General features: G+C 34.5%; 4 protein-coding genes across 4 annotated transcripts; 1 reads left to right on the top strand and 3 right to left on the bottom strand.

Annotated features, from left to right (window-relative positions):
• Nucleotides 1-1,244, bottom strand: LOC106356616 (auxin-responsive protein SAUR50-like). Its single transcript, XM_013796348.3, has one exon. The coding sequence runs from the start codon at nt 509-511 to the stop codon at nt 134-136; it is 378 nt and encodes a 125-aa protein (XP_013651802.2). The 5' UTR covers nt 512-1,244; the 3' UTR covers nt 1-133.
• A 2,459-nt stretch (nt 1,245-3,703) lies between these two features.
• Nucleotides 3,704-6,006, bottom strand: LOC106356615 (heavy metal-associated isoprenylated plant protein 1). The gene is made up of 4 exons (XM_013796347.3): nt 5,604-6,006; nt 4,931-5,115; nt 4,605-4,692; nt 3,704-4,471 (listed from the first exon to the last, which is right to left on the bottom strand). Exons 1-4 carry the CDS (start codon nt 5,731-5,733, stop codon nt 4,182-4,184), a joined length of 693 nt encoding a protein of 230 aa, XP_013651801.2. The 5' UTR covers nt 5,734-6,006; the 3' UTR covers nt 3,704-4,181.
• Nucleotides 6,007-7,683: 1,677 nt separating this feature from the next.
• On the bottom strand, nt 7,684-9,832 carry LOC106356614 (probable glucuronoxylan glucuronosyltransferase IRX7). The gene is made up of 4 exons (XM_013796346.3): nt 9,372-9,832; nt 8,805-9,172; nt 8,385-8,635; nt 7,684-8,285 (listed from the first exon to the last, which is right to left on the bottom strand). Exons 1-4 carry the CDS (start codon nt 9,646-9,648, stop codon nt 7,820-7,822), a joined length of 1,362 nt encoding a protein of 453 aa, XP_013651800.2. The 5' UTR covers nt 9,649-9,832; the 3' UTR covers nt 7,684-7,819.
• A 1,420-nt stretch (nt 9,833-11,252) lies between these two features.
• On the top strand, nt 11,253-13,858 carry LOC125576143 (c-Myc-binding protein-like). Its single transcript, XM_048735532.1, has 5 exons — nt 11,253-11,277; nt 11,360-11,451; nt 11,624-11,687; nt 11,829-11,877; nt 12,079-13,858. Exons 1-5 carry the CDS (start codon nt 11,253-11,255, stop codon nt 12,239-12,241), a joined length of 393 nt encoding a protein of 130 aa, XP_048591489.1. The 3' UTR covers nt 12,242-13,858.
• Nucleotides 13,859-13,867: the final 9 nt, after the last annotated feature.

A 13,867-nucleotide genomic window follows, 5' to 3' on the forward strand; every position in this document is an offset into this window, starting at 1 on the left:
TGTGAGGAGACAAATTATTCGTCAGTTGAAAGCTTGAATTACAAGAAAGCTTGAGAGTCCCTCTAATAACCAATTCAGTTTTTATTATTTAAAATGAAGTAGACTTATATGATAATAATTACAGCTAAAAACTCTAGCACAATAACTGTTCGGTCAATATCGTCCGGAGGTGGCTTGGCCGGCAAGGTACCATGAGGGCTCCATCATGATAGAACCCGTACTCCTCCTCCGCGCGTTCTAGAAGCTTCCTAAACATCGGGTGTTCTAGAAACATTAATGGAACAACAAATCTTTGCGTAGGCTCATGATATCCATCAACGGCTATCACCGCAAAATGACCTTCCTTCACATCTTTTGGGACACGGTCACGGCCGTATTCGTCGGAACAATGTTTCTTGGCCGAGGAAAAGCCTTTGATCTGCACCAACTTTTCTACAACATTCTTGAGCTTCACAATTCCACCCATTTTCTTCTTTGGCGACTCAACTGTGATCATTCTTTGTCTGGCCATGATAACAAACTAGGTTCCCTTTCGATTTTTTGTTCTCCGGTTTTGTGGGTTCTCAGAAAATTATGTGTTCGATTATAGACATGTGAGATGTGGTATATATATAAAGAGGAATGGTGTAAAGAAGATAAGGAAGATTAAGTGAGCATAGGAGACCAAACCATGTGGCCGAGTTGGTTTTCTTCGCTTTGAATTTTCCACAAAAGCTGTTTCCGTTTGTAAGTTTTAATTAGTCTTCTTTTGTTTTTCACCTTCTGTAAAATTAACATCGACTATGGAGTAGAACTCAACCAAGACGACCAATAAAACACACTTCGATTATGAGTTATACTCTTTACTCTTCAAGACAAGTTTGGTACCATTTCCAAGTCCAAAAATAAGGATCCGGATTATAATCCCTTTAGAGTTTAGAGCCTTTTGTTATCTTCAATACACAAATAGTTTATATGGATACCCTTTTTGGAACACTTATGGATACTTGTGAAGTTAGCCGTTTTATGTGAAGTTAAGAGAGCACACTTGAAGAAGAGTTTCACGGTTTAGGGTTCTCGGTGAATGAGATACTTGTGCGTGAAGCAACTGTTGTTGCATTAGTAGATCTTAGATAGTTAGGAATTGATCAGTCGTGATACACAAGTTGTTTGTAGTCGCATAAATCTGATTGAACAAAACTATCAAATTTGTTTAAATGATTTCTAATAAAGATATAAAAGAAACTCATAAATCTAAGATCGTTAACTGTCCACGTTTTATGTATTTCATTAATCATCAGAAAAATTGAAAAAAAAAGAAACATTTTTAACTTTTATTTTTCACAATAGGACTTTTGATATTTTAGGTTATTTTGGACAAGTTTTACTTTTCTAATAGAAAAAATAATAAACTAAGTTTTAAAAATATAAAAACCATTGGAAACTTAAGTATGACTATTTATATGTTTAAATTTTTTCTTTTGATCACCTCATATCAACAATAATCGTTTTTAAAAAGAACACATACCATAATCAAAAATAGCAGTCGACATTAAAAAAGGAAACATGTGGGAATCCCCTATATATTAAAAGAGAAGCATTACAACATATTTTGTAGCCACATGTCAGCACCACAATCATTTTTAGAATCCTTAGAAAAATATGTTGGTCCATAGAAATATATAATAAGCTTTTTATTAAACTAACCATAAATTAATCATAAATGTTCTTCATTGTTTCCTTAAATAAAAAAGATACCACGGAATTACCTAATATGACTAAAGTATATATGACAATTAATGATTTTGAATAATAAAGATTTGATAAAATTTAGTCTATTTTCTATCATTTTTTAAAATTTTAACTTATTAAAATAAATTAAACAACCACATTAAATATATTATAAAAATTTCAATTTTTTTCGTATATGTTATATTTTGAATTTTTAAAAATGAATACAAATGATTAAAGTTGTTAAAAAAATATCACATTGAAAGTTTTGTGATCCATGATTTAAAATTTATGTTATAACAAGATACAAATGATTACGAAATTACATAAGTAGGAAATCTCATTTAATAAATATTATATATGTATATTAATATTAATATTTTTCAAAAATAAATTATATACCATATAAAATACATATTTATTTTAATTTCGAATTTGTTTTGAATTTTTTTGATAAACATTTTGAACAATTATTTACAACTTAATATTAAGATTTTAAATTTTGCATTGAATGTTCTTAAAAGTATAAATTACTAAAACTATTAAACATCCCACAAATATTTTATTGTTATCATTGATTTAAAAATTTTGTTATAACGAAATACAAATGATAAAAATAATATGAGTATAAAATCTTTTTTAACAGATGTCAATATTAAAAATGTACTATATATCTTAATATCATTTAAACTTAATTTTATACCATATAAAATAGAAAAACAATATTTGTATGGATTAATAAAATTTATTTAAGTATTTGTACTAATTTAATTATATACGTAATAGTTACTAAATTTTTAGTTATTTAATATATATTTATTTATTTCATAATATGTAAAAAATATATAATACTTAAAAATAATTTATATATAATATTCATTCCGCACAAGGTGCGGATCTTAACCTAGTAGAGAAAGGTATTTGTCCAAAAAGCTACTGTTAAACGTCAGGTCCGTGGTGCTTTGTTGATAGTATCCTAGAGCTTCATGACTATTTACTATTTAGTCGTATATAGCAACACCATCTTGACATAATGTGACCTACTGATGAGACATATGATTGCGTGAATATCTTTTCCAATTATTTATATGACAGAGAAGCATGGAAAAAGCGCATATAATGCGTTACCAGTCCACAGTCCATATTTAATATGAAAGCTATAGCTCAGACACCCGCTATCTTCGGGCTGGTCCGACACGGTGTTTGTCTGATTTATCATTTTCTTGTATTTGAAATTCATGGATTTGCACTTTTCTGTTAAACTCTATCAATACATGAACATGCGCATACTTGCCGTGAATGAAATTGGGTAGGATATTTTGATGAAAGAAGGTTGTTACGTAACAAAAATGGTTATCGACCTTTAAACACGCGTATACCACTGCAAACCATAATACGTAGATATAATGAACGAATAACTAGTATGTTGATTCAGTTTACGTATCGTGAATATTCGTTCTTTTTTTTTTTTTGATCAAAGTGAATATTCGTTCTTTATGTTACTGTAACGTTTCGGTAGCCCACGATTAATGGACCACCCACACCTGCTAACTTGGCATGTGGCCTCCATCCCATCTGACAGACGGTGCATTAATTTTTTGAAAACATGAAATCATTGTTTACTGACCATGCAGTCACCATATGACAGTTCCTTGTGCTTTGGTCTTACTTGCACGTATCGGAAATCACTTCCCGATAGGTCACTCATCCTTCCGCTACTCCAGCTCAAACACGCTAAACTTTGGAGTTCTAAACGGATTTGTGACGAAAAAGATAAATGCATTTCGGTTACATAGATAGCCAAATCAATTATCTTTAAACATTTTCATATACTAAAAACAGGAATGTTACAAGTCAACCTTTTTCAAAAAATACAATACCCTCGTTACGCTCAAGATCGTTACCCATAATAGTGTGAGCTTTCATTGACTCCACACTCGTCTAACGTTTTTTCTGCAGAGAGATAACTAAAGATGAAGTATATCTTCATATGAGAGGTTAGCTAATGGAGAAGTAAAAGTTCTAAAGATTTACACGTCGGTTAACCTGACATATATGTTAATAAATACTTTACTCGAAAAGAAGTTTGAAGGTAGAGTATTTGGATCATTAGAGTACTAAGATTCACATACTAATTAAGGAACAAAAGTTGAAACGAATTGAAAAAGAAGAGAAGGAATATGGAGAAGTTTTGCATACAAACCAAACTGGAATAAGTTGATGTGGTGAGTGGTAGACCCAAAATTACCCTATAGAAAAGTGTCATGTATTGTCGTTGCAACATCCCTAAAAAAGGAAAAATATTGTAATTTACGTAAGTCTTAAGTCCATCACAAAAACATCTACCTCCCGAGTCCTGAGTCCGGACTTCGGTTTTTCTTTTCAGTTGATGTTCCTTAGATATAATATATATACGCCTCCTATAGTTATTTGCCGTGATAAACAACTCCAATCGTTTTATCGCCTCAAAATCACATAACGCAGCAAGAGTTGGGATCCTCCTCGCTGAAAAGCTCTGTGATTGGGCCTCCCATGAAACCGTAAGGTCCAAGCCCATAATTGAAACCGTAGCATGGCAGGCCTGGAGACCCGGATTTGAAGATTCCCTCTGCATTCTCTTTCTTCTTGTCCTTCTTCTCAGGCACAACCTGGACGGTTTTCTTCAGTTTCCTTTTCAAATTCTCTGTCACAGTCTTAACCTCCATCGTCCCTGTGACACTAACTACTTCCTTCTCTCTGTCTATTTTCACCTGGTAGACACCTGGTTAAACACATACTCAGTCCCGTTAAAAACAAGTTGTGTAGAATCAATAATACAAAATCACAAAGCTCAGAATCAGTCAACAATGATGCAAACAGAGATTATTGTTTGGATAAAATGAGAAGTTCATGACCTTTGGTCTTGGAGATGGTTTTGTGAATCCTCTTGACGCAACCGTCACATGCGCAATTCAACTTCAGGCTCACTGTGCTCACAGCGATCTAGTCAACAACAGTTCTTATAAGTTTCATTCATCTCAGACCACGTCTTTGAAAGGCTTACGTGGTTAATCCCTATGAGCCCCTTAAAAGATAATGGATACACCACTACATATTTGCAAAAGAGTAATATCAAAAGAAGTACGTTGCTTGAGACGCAAGTAAGTCTTGTGAGACATCTATCTACCTCTCTTGATACTACAAACTTAGTGCATTACTAAACAGAGTTTCAAAGTGGTACCATAGTAGTCTTGACATGAGCCTTTGCGTCGTTGTTTACTTTGGTGTCGTTCTTGGGCTTGGGAGATAGCAGCTCGATCTTCTTCTTGGTCTTCTTCTGCAACTTCTCTGCAGTCTTCACTGGATCCATGAACCCAATGAGAGTGAGCTTGTTGGAAACAGGATCCGCTCTCACTATTTCAACTCCTGAAAGAATCAAAATCAAAAAAGTAAAACGAGTGATGAGAATCATACTTCTATTCGTTCTCAAAAGTAGTTGGTGAAATCAAAAGAAAGATCCAAAAAACACTTTGCGATTTCATCACTGTGATAGCGCAAGTGTCAGAAACAGAAACTAGATCGGAGAAAACATTTTGGAGGGACGCGGAGATTAAAGATTTTCCGGGAAAAATAAAAAAAAACACGGACGCGACAGTACTGGTGGAGATTTTGGAATACGCAGAGAAACTAAGTGCAGAGGAAAGCATAACGAGATTGAGATTATAAAGATATTGGACGGACGCGACGATTGATTCGGCGAATATTTTCCGAGAAAATCAAAAGCTAACGCAGAAACTAAATGCAGCATGACGTACGGTACGAGAGAGATAATATATATGTTTTGATGCGATTGAGTAGTAATGGAGAATCGATTTGGGTTTCTAGGGATTAAGTGAGGATTATAATTTATAAACCTTCCAAACAACCGGCTAATCTGACGATCCTGGAGATACATCCGTCGCAGTGAAGATCCACCTGAAGAACCACGTGAACCGGCTCTTTTTTCTTCTTCTCCACGTCACACTCGCACACCGGTTTATCCATCTTCCGCAAACACTGGAAAAAAAAAAGGAAAGTAAGGATTAAGGAACCTCAAAAAAAAACGACGAACAGAATAGAAATTAAAGTATGAGCGACGACGTTGAATCTCGAAAAGTCAGCAGGCAGACAGAGCGAGCGAGCGAGAAGAAAAGCGTGTGCGTGTGCTTGAACGTGGATGAATCACAATGCTTCTATATTTTTCTTCTGGTGAATCAAAAAAAAAAAGAGGGAGAGAAAATGGAAAGAGGACGAAAACTGCAAAAGGCGTTTTAGCACCAGAGGCGGCGAGAGAGGGATCCGTATGCTCCAGTCTCCAGACTCCGTACTCAGCTTTTCCATTTTTTGTTTTATTCCACGTCAGATATTTGCTTACTAAAATATTTTTAAAACAGCATTAAATCATCTATATTTATTGGATAATAACCTCCGACAATTCTTCTCATTCTTCCTTTTATTTTGTTTTTTTGTTCTCTGTGGTATTATGGTATGGTACTATGGTTACTGAAATTTCTGATAGCATTTTTGATCCAACGTCTTTTTTGCTCTGTATGTTTTTCTTAACAGTTAATGTGTTTCAGTTTTCTTCTCATATTGTGTATATACAAAGACATATCTATGATTAAACAGAAATTTCTTTGAGAAAATGAATACCATCATAACCATTTGGGTTCTAATTTCTAAATCTGTTATTGGGTCTTTAAGAAGGCAGAATCACAAAATTCAATTAATAAGTGATCATTTGGTTTCATTTAATAATTTTTACTAAGGGATTATGGTATTTTCATATATGTTCAACGAGAAAATTGACAAAATGCAACCTAAGTGACAGATAATAAAAATTTATTTCTAATAGGGAAATGCAGTGTGCTTGGTGTCGTTTACAACGTCTCGAGAGCATCTCCAAAAATGAATTCTATTTTGAAGTTTCCAAAACTCTATATTCAAAGTTTAAAGGTGTTCTTCTTCGAAAGAAAAACTTTAAACTCAACTTCAAAACTATTTATATTTTATAATATGGTCCTTATATTTTATAATATGGTCCTTATATTTGTCATAACTAATTTGAATTCATAAAACTTTTATAAATAACTAGCACATATATAAACATATTACAATAATATTAATTAATAAATACTCTATTAAAATATAAATAAAGAAATAAAAATAATTTAATTAATATTAAACTTCAAACAAAATACCATATTATTCCATAAAATGTTTTTCCGAAATGCATATATGATCTATTAGTGCATTTCGAAGTAAAAATGGCTCTCCTCATTTTTATTTTGTAGATTACGAGCTAAAAGTTATTGAAATTAGATGATGTTGATACTTGTAAATACATTAAATCGGAACAAAAAAGTAAAGAGAAACATAAAATATTGCTAAAAGACTAATTTCTTTTTAATGATATTAATACTTGTGAATATATTCGATATGAACAAGAAAGAATTGTAAGAAAAATACATAAAAACAACAACAACAACAACCATCAAAGTAAGCTCCTTTTTCTCATATTGACGTCTGTTGGGTTCAAAAAAGGATTCGAGAAGAGACTCAACAAAGATAACAATCGCAAGGAGACTTAAGAACAGCAAGTCGTAAATGATTCAAAGAAATAACCTCTCCAAGATTTACCATAATTAATGTTGTCAATAATATTAACCATGTCATGCCACCACTATCCTTGTTACTTCTAAAGCAAATAAAACGATTAATTTTGTTTGAGCTTGTGGAAATGAGAAATTGAGATTTTTAAATCTGTGGGTTCATTTAAAAATTCCTACGTCCTAAATCGGTTATGTTAATCTAGCGGATGTTTTTTTTTTTGAGCAAAACTTGCCACGTGGCATCTCCCAGTTTTGCACAAAAAAAAAAAAACAGATGTCCCAGTGAATTTTGTTTTTGTAACTGAGGCTTAGTCCCAGTGAGAACTGTTATCTGTTTTGATAATTCTTCCACTTCACCCAGCTCAAATTCTAAAGCCGGTAAACTCAGATTCATCAAATCACTTTGCTACATTTCTGATACATTAACTCTCAAAGCAGTACCAATACCCGTGACAAGGAAAAAAAAAAACAAAATTGGTTTACAGAAAAGCATTTGATCTTCTTATAGCGGACCTATGCAATTTTTTCGACAAAGCCTCCAAAACTTGCCACGTGGCATCTCCCTCTTGCGGAAGGACATTAAACAGAAGGGCCCGCTTAACAGACGGATCCTCCAGGTTCTTCTGTATGACGGACAAATTAGTTTCCGCCACGTGTTCCAAAATCTCTCCGAGCTTCCCAACGTCTCGCTCCGCAACCGTGAGAGAGATATCCGGCCAACGCACGGCAGAAGGGAACGGCAAACGGATACCGTCGGCGATAATAACGGGCACGCAGCCAAGTGCAACCGACTCAACAAGTCTCGGACTCCACGGGGCCCACCCGAGAGGACACAAACAAAAAACAGAACGAGCAATTTCTGACTGGTAACCGGCAAATCTTTGTCGTTGGAGATAAAACCTCCGGTCACTGCCGTAACTCCTCCATATCTCCGTCCTTACACGCCTAGTAGAAGATAAAAAAAATGTTATTCAGTATGGAGATAAATCAAAAATTATGTTTGAGTATAGTATTGTTGTTGTTGTTGTTGTTGTGTATTTTTACTTGCTGTAAAAGCGTCCACTGATGTTTTTGGGATGAATCTCCATCTTGCCCCGGAAGAACACCCTAATGTCTCGCTCCTTAGTTACCGGAATATTCTTCTGAGTCTTGTCCAAACTTACCGGCGAGATGTACGGTGGTATCACAACGTTCTCTACCTCTTGGCATGGATGCTTAAACGTAACACCAAAAGTTTGCAAAACTATAGAGTTCCTCAAGATCCTTGGTACCCCATCAGCAATTGCTCTATCCTCCTTTAAAAAGAAAAATCAAACTAAATATAAATAAAAAAATGTATATTTATTTGAATATGAGGAGGTCCGGGTAAAAGCCAGTAATCCTCCTTGACTCAAAACCACAACATATAATATTAATTTTGTTCCACAAGTCACTTGAATTGGGACCTCTGACATTTGAACTAACCATGGTGTGGAAGCAAGAGCCAAAGTCGTGTGTGGCGGTGAAGACGTGGTCAGAGCCACTGGTTCGGTTCCAAAACGGGTATTGAGCTGAGACGAGCTCGATTGCTTCCTTGATGAGTGATCTGGCGTGGCCAATCGCTGGAAAGCCGTTGACTGTGCTGAAATTACATGAGACATAAACAGGGACGAAGAAGAAATCTGCTTCATACGGATCTTCCGTCCGCACGTCTCCCTCGAGGCTCAGCAACGCCTTGTGAAGAGCCACCTCGGCCGCGAAGAGATGGTTTCTGCATCTGTTGTTGGCTAACCAGTCTGTGTTGAACTTGGAAGGCAAGTCATAGACGTATATTTTCATATTGTTGAATACATCTGAAGGAAAATAAAAACAAGAAGATATTGTCATAATATGAAACCTTAGTCCCTCGAGAGAATGAATATATATACATATAATATATATATATATATATATTTTATATATTCAGTTTAGCCCTTTAAACATTTCTTTACCAAAAAGAAAACATGAAACCTTAAAAACATTATATTAACTAAACTCATGTAATACATATACCAGTTCTGATGTTTGGACGTTGTGGGGGAAAGATAAGTGCGTGATCATGGATTTTAGATTCAAACACAGCATGAGAAGCGATAAACTTGGTTTTAGGGTTAGTTAGAAAAGTGTTTGGTCGGGAGAAAGAAGAAGGAGACAAAGGAAGGTCTTCCTGGTCATGATCGACTAAGAAGGAAACGAGACAATAGAGAGTGAATGAAAAACAGAGGATCCATTTGAAGTAGTGTTTAAAACAGAGTCCTTTCTCTGTTCTTCTTTGTTTATGTGTTATCATGGTTCTTGGTTTTCTTGGATAAATTGTAAGGCTTCTTCCTGTTTGATTGAAATCATCTGATTGTTGGGATAAGTTAATAGGGTTTTAGGTTGGTGAAGAGGGGTTTTCGAAATTGGGTTCGCGAGATAAAGTGGATATTAAGGAATGGTGTAAGGTGGAACAACAGAAGTTGGACAAAGTTTGATGAAAGCTATATAATCTAATCATATCTTTTTTCTTTGCTGACTCTTAAGAGATACAAATAAAACATTTAAATTTCTAATAATTACTTTTTTTGCCGACTATTTTGTAAAACAAACATTGAAGTTTCTCATAACTTTTTTTATGAGCAAAAATGTCATCTAGGACTAGAACTCGTTTTGTACAAAAAAAAAAGATATTAGAGAGGACATCGAAATTTATACCAGTTTATTAGAATTATTGGATTGTAGAAATAGTACAACTAAAATCAAGTCTTGCTTCATATCAAATAGTGTAAATAAAGAGACTGAACAGATTTTTTTTTTTTTGAAAAATGGCTTTACTGAACAGAAATTAACTGGCTAAATTTATAAGATCTCTTTAAGCTTTCGAATCGCACTAGCTTTTACTATATAGAAGATTGATTTAGGATTTATTTGCTAAATAGCCAAAAAAAAAAGGGAAATTAAATTTTTAGAGAGAGAGTAGAGATAGATAGGAAGAGAAAGTAGGAGAGAGCCAGAGAGGGGGTGTTTTTAGTTAGTTAGTGAATTTTGTTTTTTTTTTAGGTTAGTGGGTGCAATTTCCCATTGATGATTTGATTTAAGTAGTGAAACCTTTGATTGGTTTTGTTTAAGCTAAATACTAAAGCTTATCCTTATCAGATTATGTTTGGTAGTATTCCCGTACACGGCATGGAATAATGGACCCAATTCGAATAGAGAACCAATGGGAAGCCACCAAATTTTGGTATTCTCTTTTATTCAAACGAATACATTTTCTTAAGAGATTTCTAGTATATATCAAATAATTTTATTTTAATGTATGTTACAGTGACAATTGTAAAATCGTATAACAATTGTTTTATTATATTTCGTAGATTTGCATTTTTCTTCAATTCTCTTACTACTGCCACCGAGTCTCTAGACTCTCTACATCATTACCAATATTCTACTAACAAAATCTACCAAAAAAAAATATTCTACTAACAAATTCCATAACATAGAATAGCACAATTTTTCTATTATAAATATAACATAAAAGATTAAAATGGCCAAAAAAAATTAAAGAAGAAAAAAACTTTTATCCCACTATATAAAAGGAGCTAAATCCCTGGTTCCTAAGCCTTGCCACATGGACAAAAAAATTGTGAGCCAATCAATATGCCATGTCACTAACGTTTTGGGCCCCATTTTCGTCCCGGTTTTGGTTTGGTCTAATATTTCGGAATTTGGTATGATTCTCTGGTTTTGTACTTAATTTGATTAGGGATTCATCGTTATTATTCTTCCACAGTTCAGCCTAGCGTCACCGTTTTTCTAATCTGTAAACTAAAGTTCTTCCTCTCATCTCTTCACCTCTCCTGTCATTCAATGTATTCTTTAAATTTGGGATAATTGTTATTCATACTAAACCCAGTAACGATGTCGACCTCTCCGTTTGCTTCACGTTAAATCTATAAATAGGAGAGGGTTGAGAGTAGAATGGATCTTCATAACCTCTGTCAGTTTGTCTTCTTTATCAAGCGTAGATTCTCAAAATGTCTTCCTCCGATGCCGTTGTTGCATAATCCGCCGTACGGATTGTTTCTGCCGGAGGAGTAAGGTGGCTGACGAGGTGGCGGTTGATTTGCACCACCGTTACTGTAACTTTTGCTCGTCTGAGGGTAGCCTGACATAGCTGGAAATGAAAAGGTAAGACACTTTGCAAAAGAGATGGAAGAAGAGAATGAGTTGACCTTAAAGATCTGTTTCTTTTAGTTTTTGATATACTTTTTTGTTTCTACATAAATCAGGAGAAAGAAGCCAATAAAAAAGCTTTGAGGAAGTATTTAGAGTTAGTGGAGTTCTTCACCAAAGGTAATGTTTCTTTTTTTTTTATATTACACCATCACTAAAACCTATCGCAACAGTTTCTGTATCAAATAGTTTGATCGGACATAGTAATTTGATTTGTACTCCTTTGTATGTTCTGGAACGCAATGTGGGTTTCGAATGTAGTTCTGGTTGCTTTGTATGAGCAGAATGACAAGCCTTCCTCTGCTTTAGAGTAAGTTCATGGACACCTACTTTGTTTCTAACCGGTGAATATTAGTTTTTAAGAGAGTACCATAACTTACTGACTTATAATCTTCTACACAGGTGATAGCTTTTATGAACTTTATCCTAATATGAGTTAGGTCAAAGAGTATAATTTCATAATTTGTTTATGCTCCCCTACTATTATATCCTTCTTTGGTTTTGCTTTCAGATTCATCCAGCAAAAGCTAGGAGGTCCTTCAGTTTCTGATTACAAGAAGCTTCAATCTGAGAAGTCTGACCTTCAAATAAAGGACAATGAGGTTTTTGCTAAACATCAAGGAACGTTGAGAGAGGTATCCCGTCCTAACTTGAATATAAAAGTTTATCAGTAAACCATATATAATTGATTAGCACATGATTACATGCTTATGTAGTTTCTTATCCATTCTTTTTAGTTGTCTTCAGAATTTCTATATGATTGGTTGGAATGGTAATGGAGTATATAGAGTACTAAAGATAGACCAGCTTGATGCGACTGAGCTTAACCTCAGTGAGGATTTCACTGCCTATACCAAAAAAGAATGCTACGAGCTGCTTAAACGGATACACAAAGAAAACAAGGCCACAGGCGGCCTCAAATTTGTCACTCTCTGTTATGGCATCATTGGTTTGTGTTCTTTTGTTTCAAGTTATGGTCGCTGAAACATACATTGTTTTACTTTTACAGCGTGTTCTCACAATTTGTTTTTTTTCTTCCCATTTTTGTGGTCTCAGGATTCATTAAGTTTTTGGGACCATACTACATGCTGGTTATCACTTAGAGAAGAGAGATAGGCCAAATTTGTGGTCACAGGGTGTATGAAGTCTCCAAGAGTGAGATCATTTCTTTGCGAAATTCTAGCGTGATTTGCAACATTTCAAATTCAAGAGATGAGAACAGGTGTTTTTATATATCTTTTACTATTTTTTCCCTTTTTTTTGTCTGTCCCAAGCTTATTGTCGAAGAAAGTTTCTGTTTTTCTTTTCTGTTTGGTGAAAAGAGAGTGAGTTACATGTGTTCATTTATTATACCCTTCCACCTTTTTATGAACTCAAGTCATTTAACCCTTGCGTTTCTTTATCTGGTGTTGATAAACAGGTACAAGAGGTTCCTGTGTAGCTCCTGTGTATGGTGGACCTTACAAAAGACTTCTTTTTCAGCTATTCTTTCAATATAATGTGTAGTTTCCAGAAGAATATATGTGTGTGATGTGACCATGAAAGTGGTGGTGCTCTCTATAAGAAAATGTTTGCTTGGAACGAGTTCTTGACTCGGGGAATTCGAAATCATCTCCGGAATACCGTGTGAACTGTAGAGCATTGATGTATGGTTTCTTTAACCAGTTAAGAATCGTATGTTTTTTCTACCCCCCACTGCCAAAGAAAAGCAAGTCTTCCCTGAATCAAATGCATATCCTTTTTCTTTTCTCACAGCAGTAGTTTTGTTATTTGTATACCATTTTCTTCTGGGCTACAATATTGCTTCCCTATATCATGTTTTGTCCACTGAAACCTGCAACCCGACCATTTTCACAAAACAGTGCAGCTGTTTTACAGATTTTGAGTGTTTTTAACTTGAGGTTTGATGTTGTTTTGATGGTAGGATGATACATCCTGGAAAAGGACTTCCTTCAGAGATACTAAGTGATATGTTTGAGACACGAGATTGATGGGTCACACCTGATGGCTTAGGACTTAAGCTTTCACGGAAACTGCTGGAGCAGATGAATGGTAGTGTGAGTTTTGTTAGAGAAGACGAACGTTGTTTCTTTCAAGTGGATCTTCAAGTTAAGACAAGGTTAGGTGTTGAGACCAGAGGAACAGAGGCTGATTCAAGCATACAATAGAGATTATGAGTCCCAAAGGCATATAGATAATAAAATTTGATGAATTGTGCTCCTTTTATGGTCTGAATGTGTTGTCATTCAAAGTTTCCATTATTTATTTATCAATAAGATGTATCTTAGTCATTTATATAG

Source organism: Brassica napus, chromosome A7, assembly GCF_020379485.1.
Source record: "Brassica napus cultivar Da-Ae chromosome A7, Da-Ae, whole genome shotgun sequence".
NCBI lineage: Eukaryota > Viridiplantae > Streptophyta > Magnoliopsida > Brassicales > Brassicaceae > Brassica > Brassica napus.

Bases quoted from the DNA above. Each gene is read 5' to 3' on its own strand.
- LOC125576143 (XM_048735532.1), top strand. From the start codon at position 11,253: ATGTCGACCTCTCCGTTTGCTTCAC. The intron at 11,278-11,359 runs GTTAAATCTATA...TATCAAGCGTAG, and splicing joins GACCTCTCCGTTTGCTTCAC to ATTCTCAAAATGTCTTCCTC. The intron at 11,878-12,078 runs GTAAGTTCATGG...TTTTGCTTTCAG, and splicing joins AAGCCTTCCTCTGCTTTAGA to ATTCATCCAGCAAAAGCTAG.
- LOC106356615 (XM_013796347.3), bottom strand. From the start codon at position 5,733: ATGGATAAACCGGTGTGCGAGTGTGACGTGGAGAAGAAGAAAAAAGAG. The intron at 5,116-5,603 runs GTTTATAAATTA...TGATTCTTTCAG, and splicing joins ATTAGCCGGTTGTTTGGAAG to GAGTTGAAATAGTGAGAGCG. The intron at 4,693-4,930 runs GTACCACTTTGA...GTTGTTGACTAG, and splicing joins CTCATGTCAAGACTACTATG to ATCGCTGTGAGCACAGTGAG.
- LOC106356616 (XM_013796348.3), bottom strand. From the start codon at position 511: ATGGCCAGACAAAGAATGATCACAGTTGAGTCGCCAAAGAAGAAAATG.
- LOC106356614 (XM_013796346.3), bottom strand. From the start codon at position 9,648: ATGATAACACATAAACAAAGAAGAACAGAGAAAGGACTCTGTTTTAAA. The intron at 9,173-9,371 runs GTATATGTATTA...ATTTTCCTTCAG, and splicing joins ACGTCCAAACATCAGAACTG to ATGTATTCAACAATATGAAA. The intron at 8,636-8,804 runs GTTAGTTCAAAT...TTCTTTTTAAAG, and splicing joins GCTCTTGCTTCCACACCATG to GAGGATAGAGCAATTGCTGA.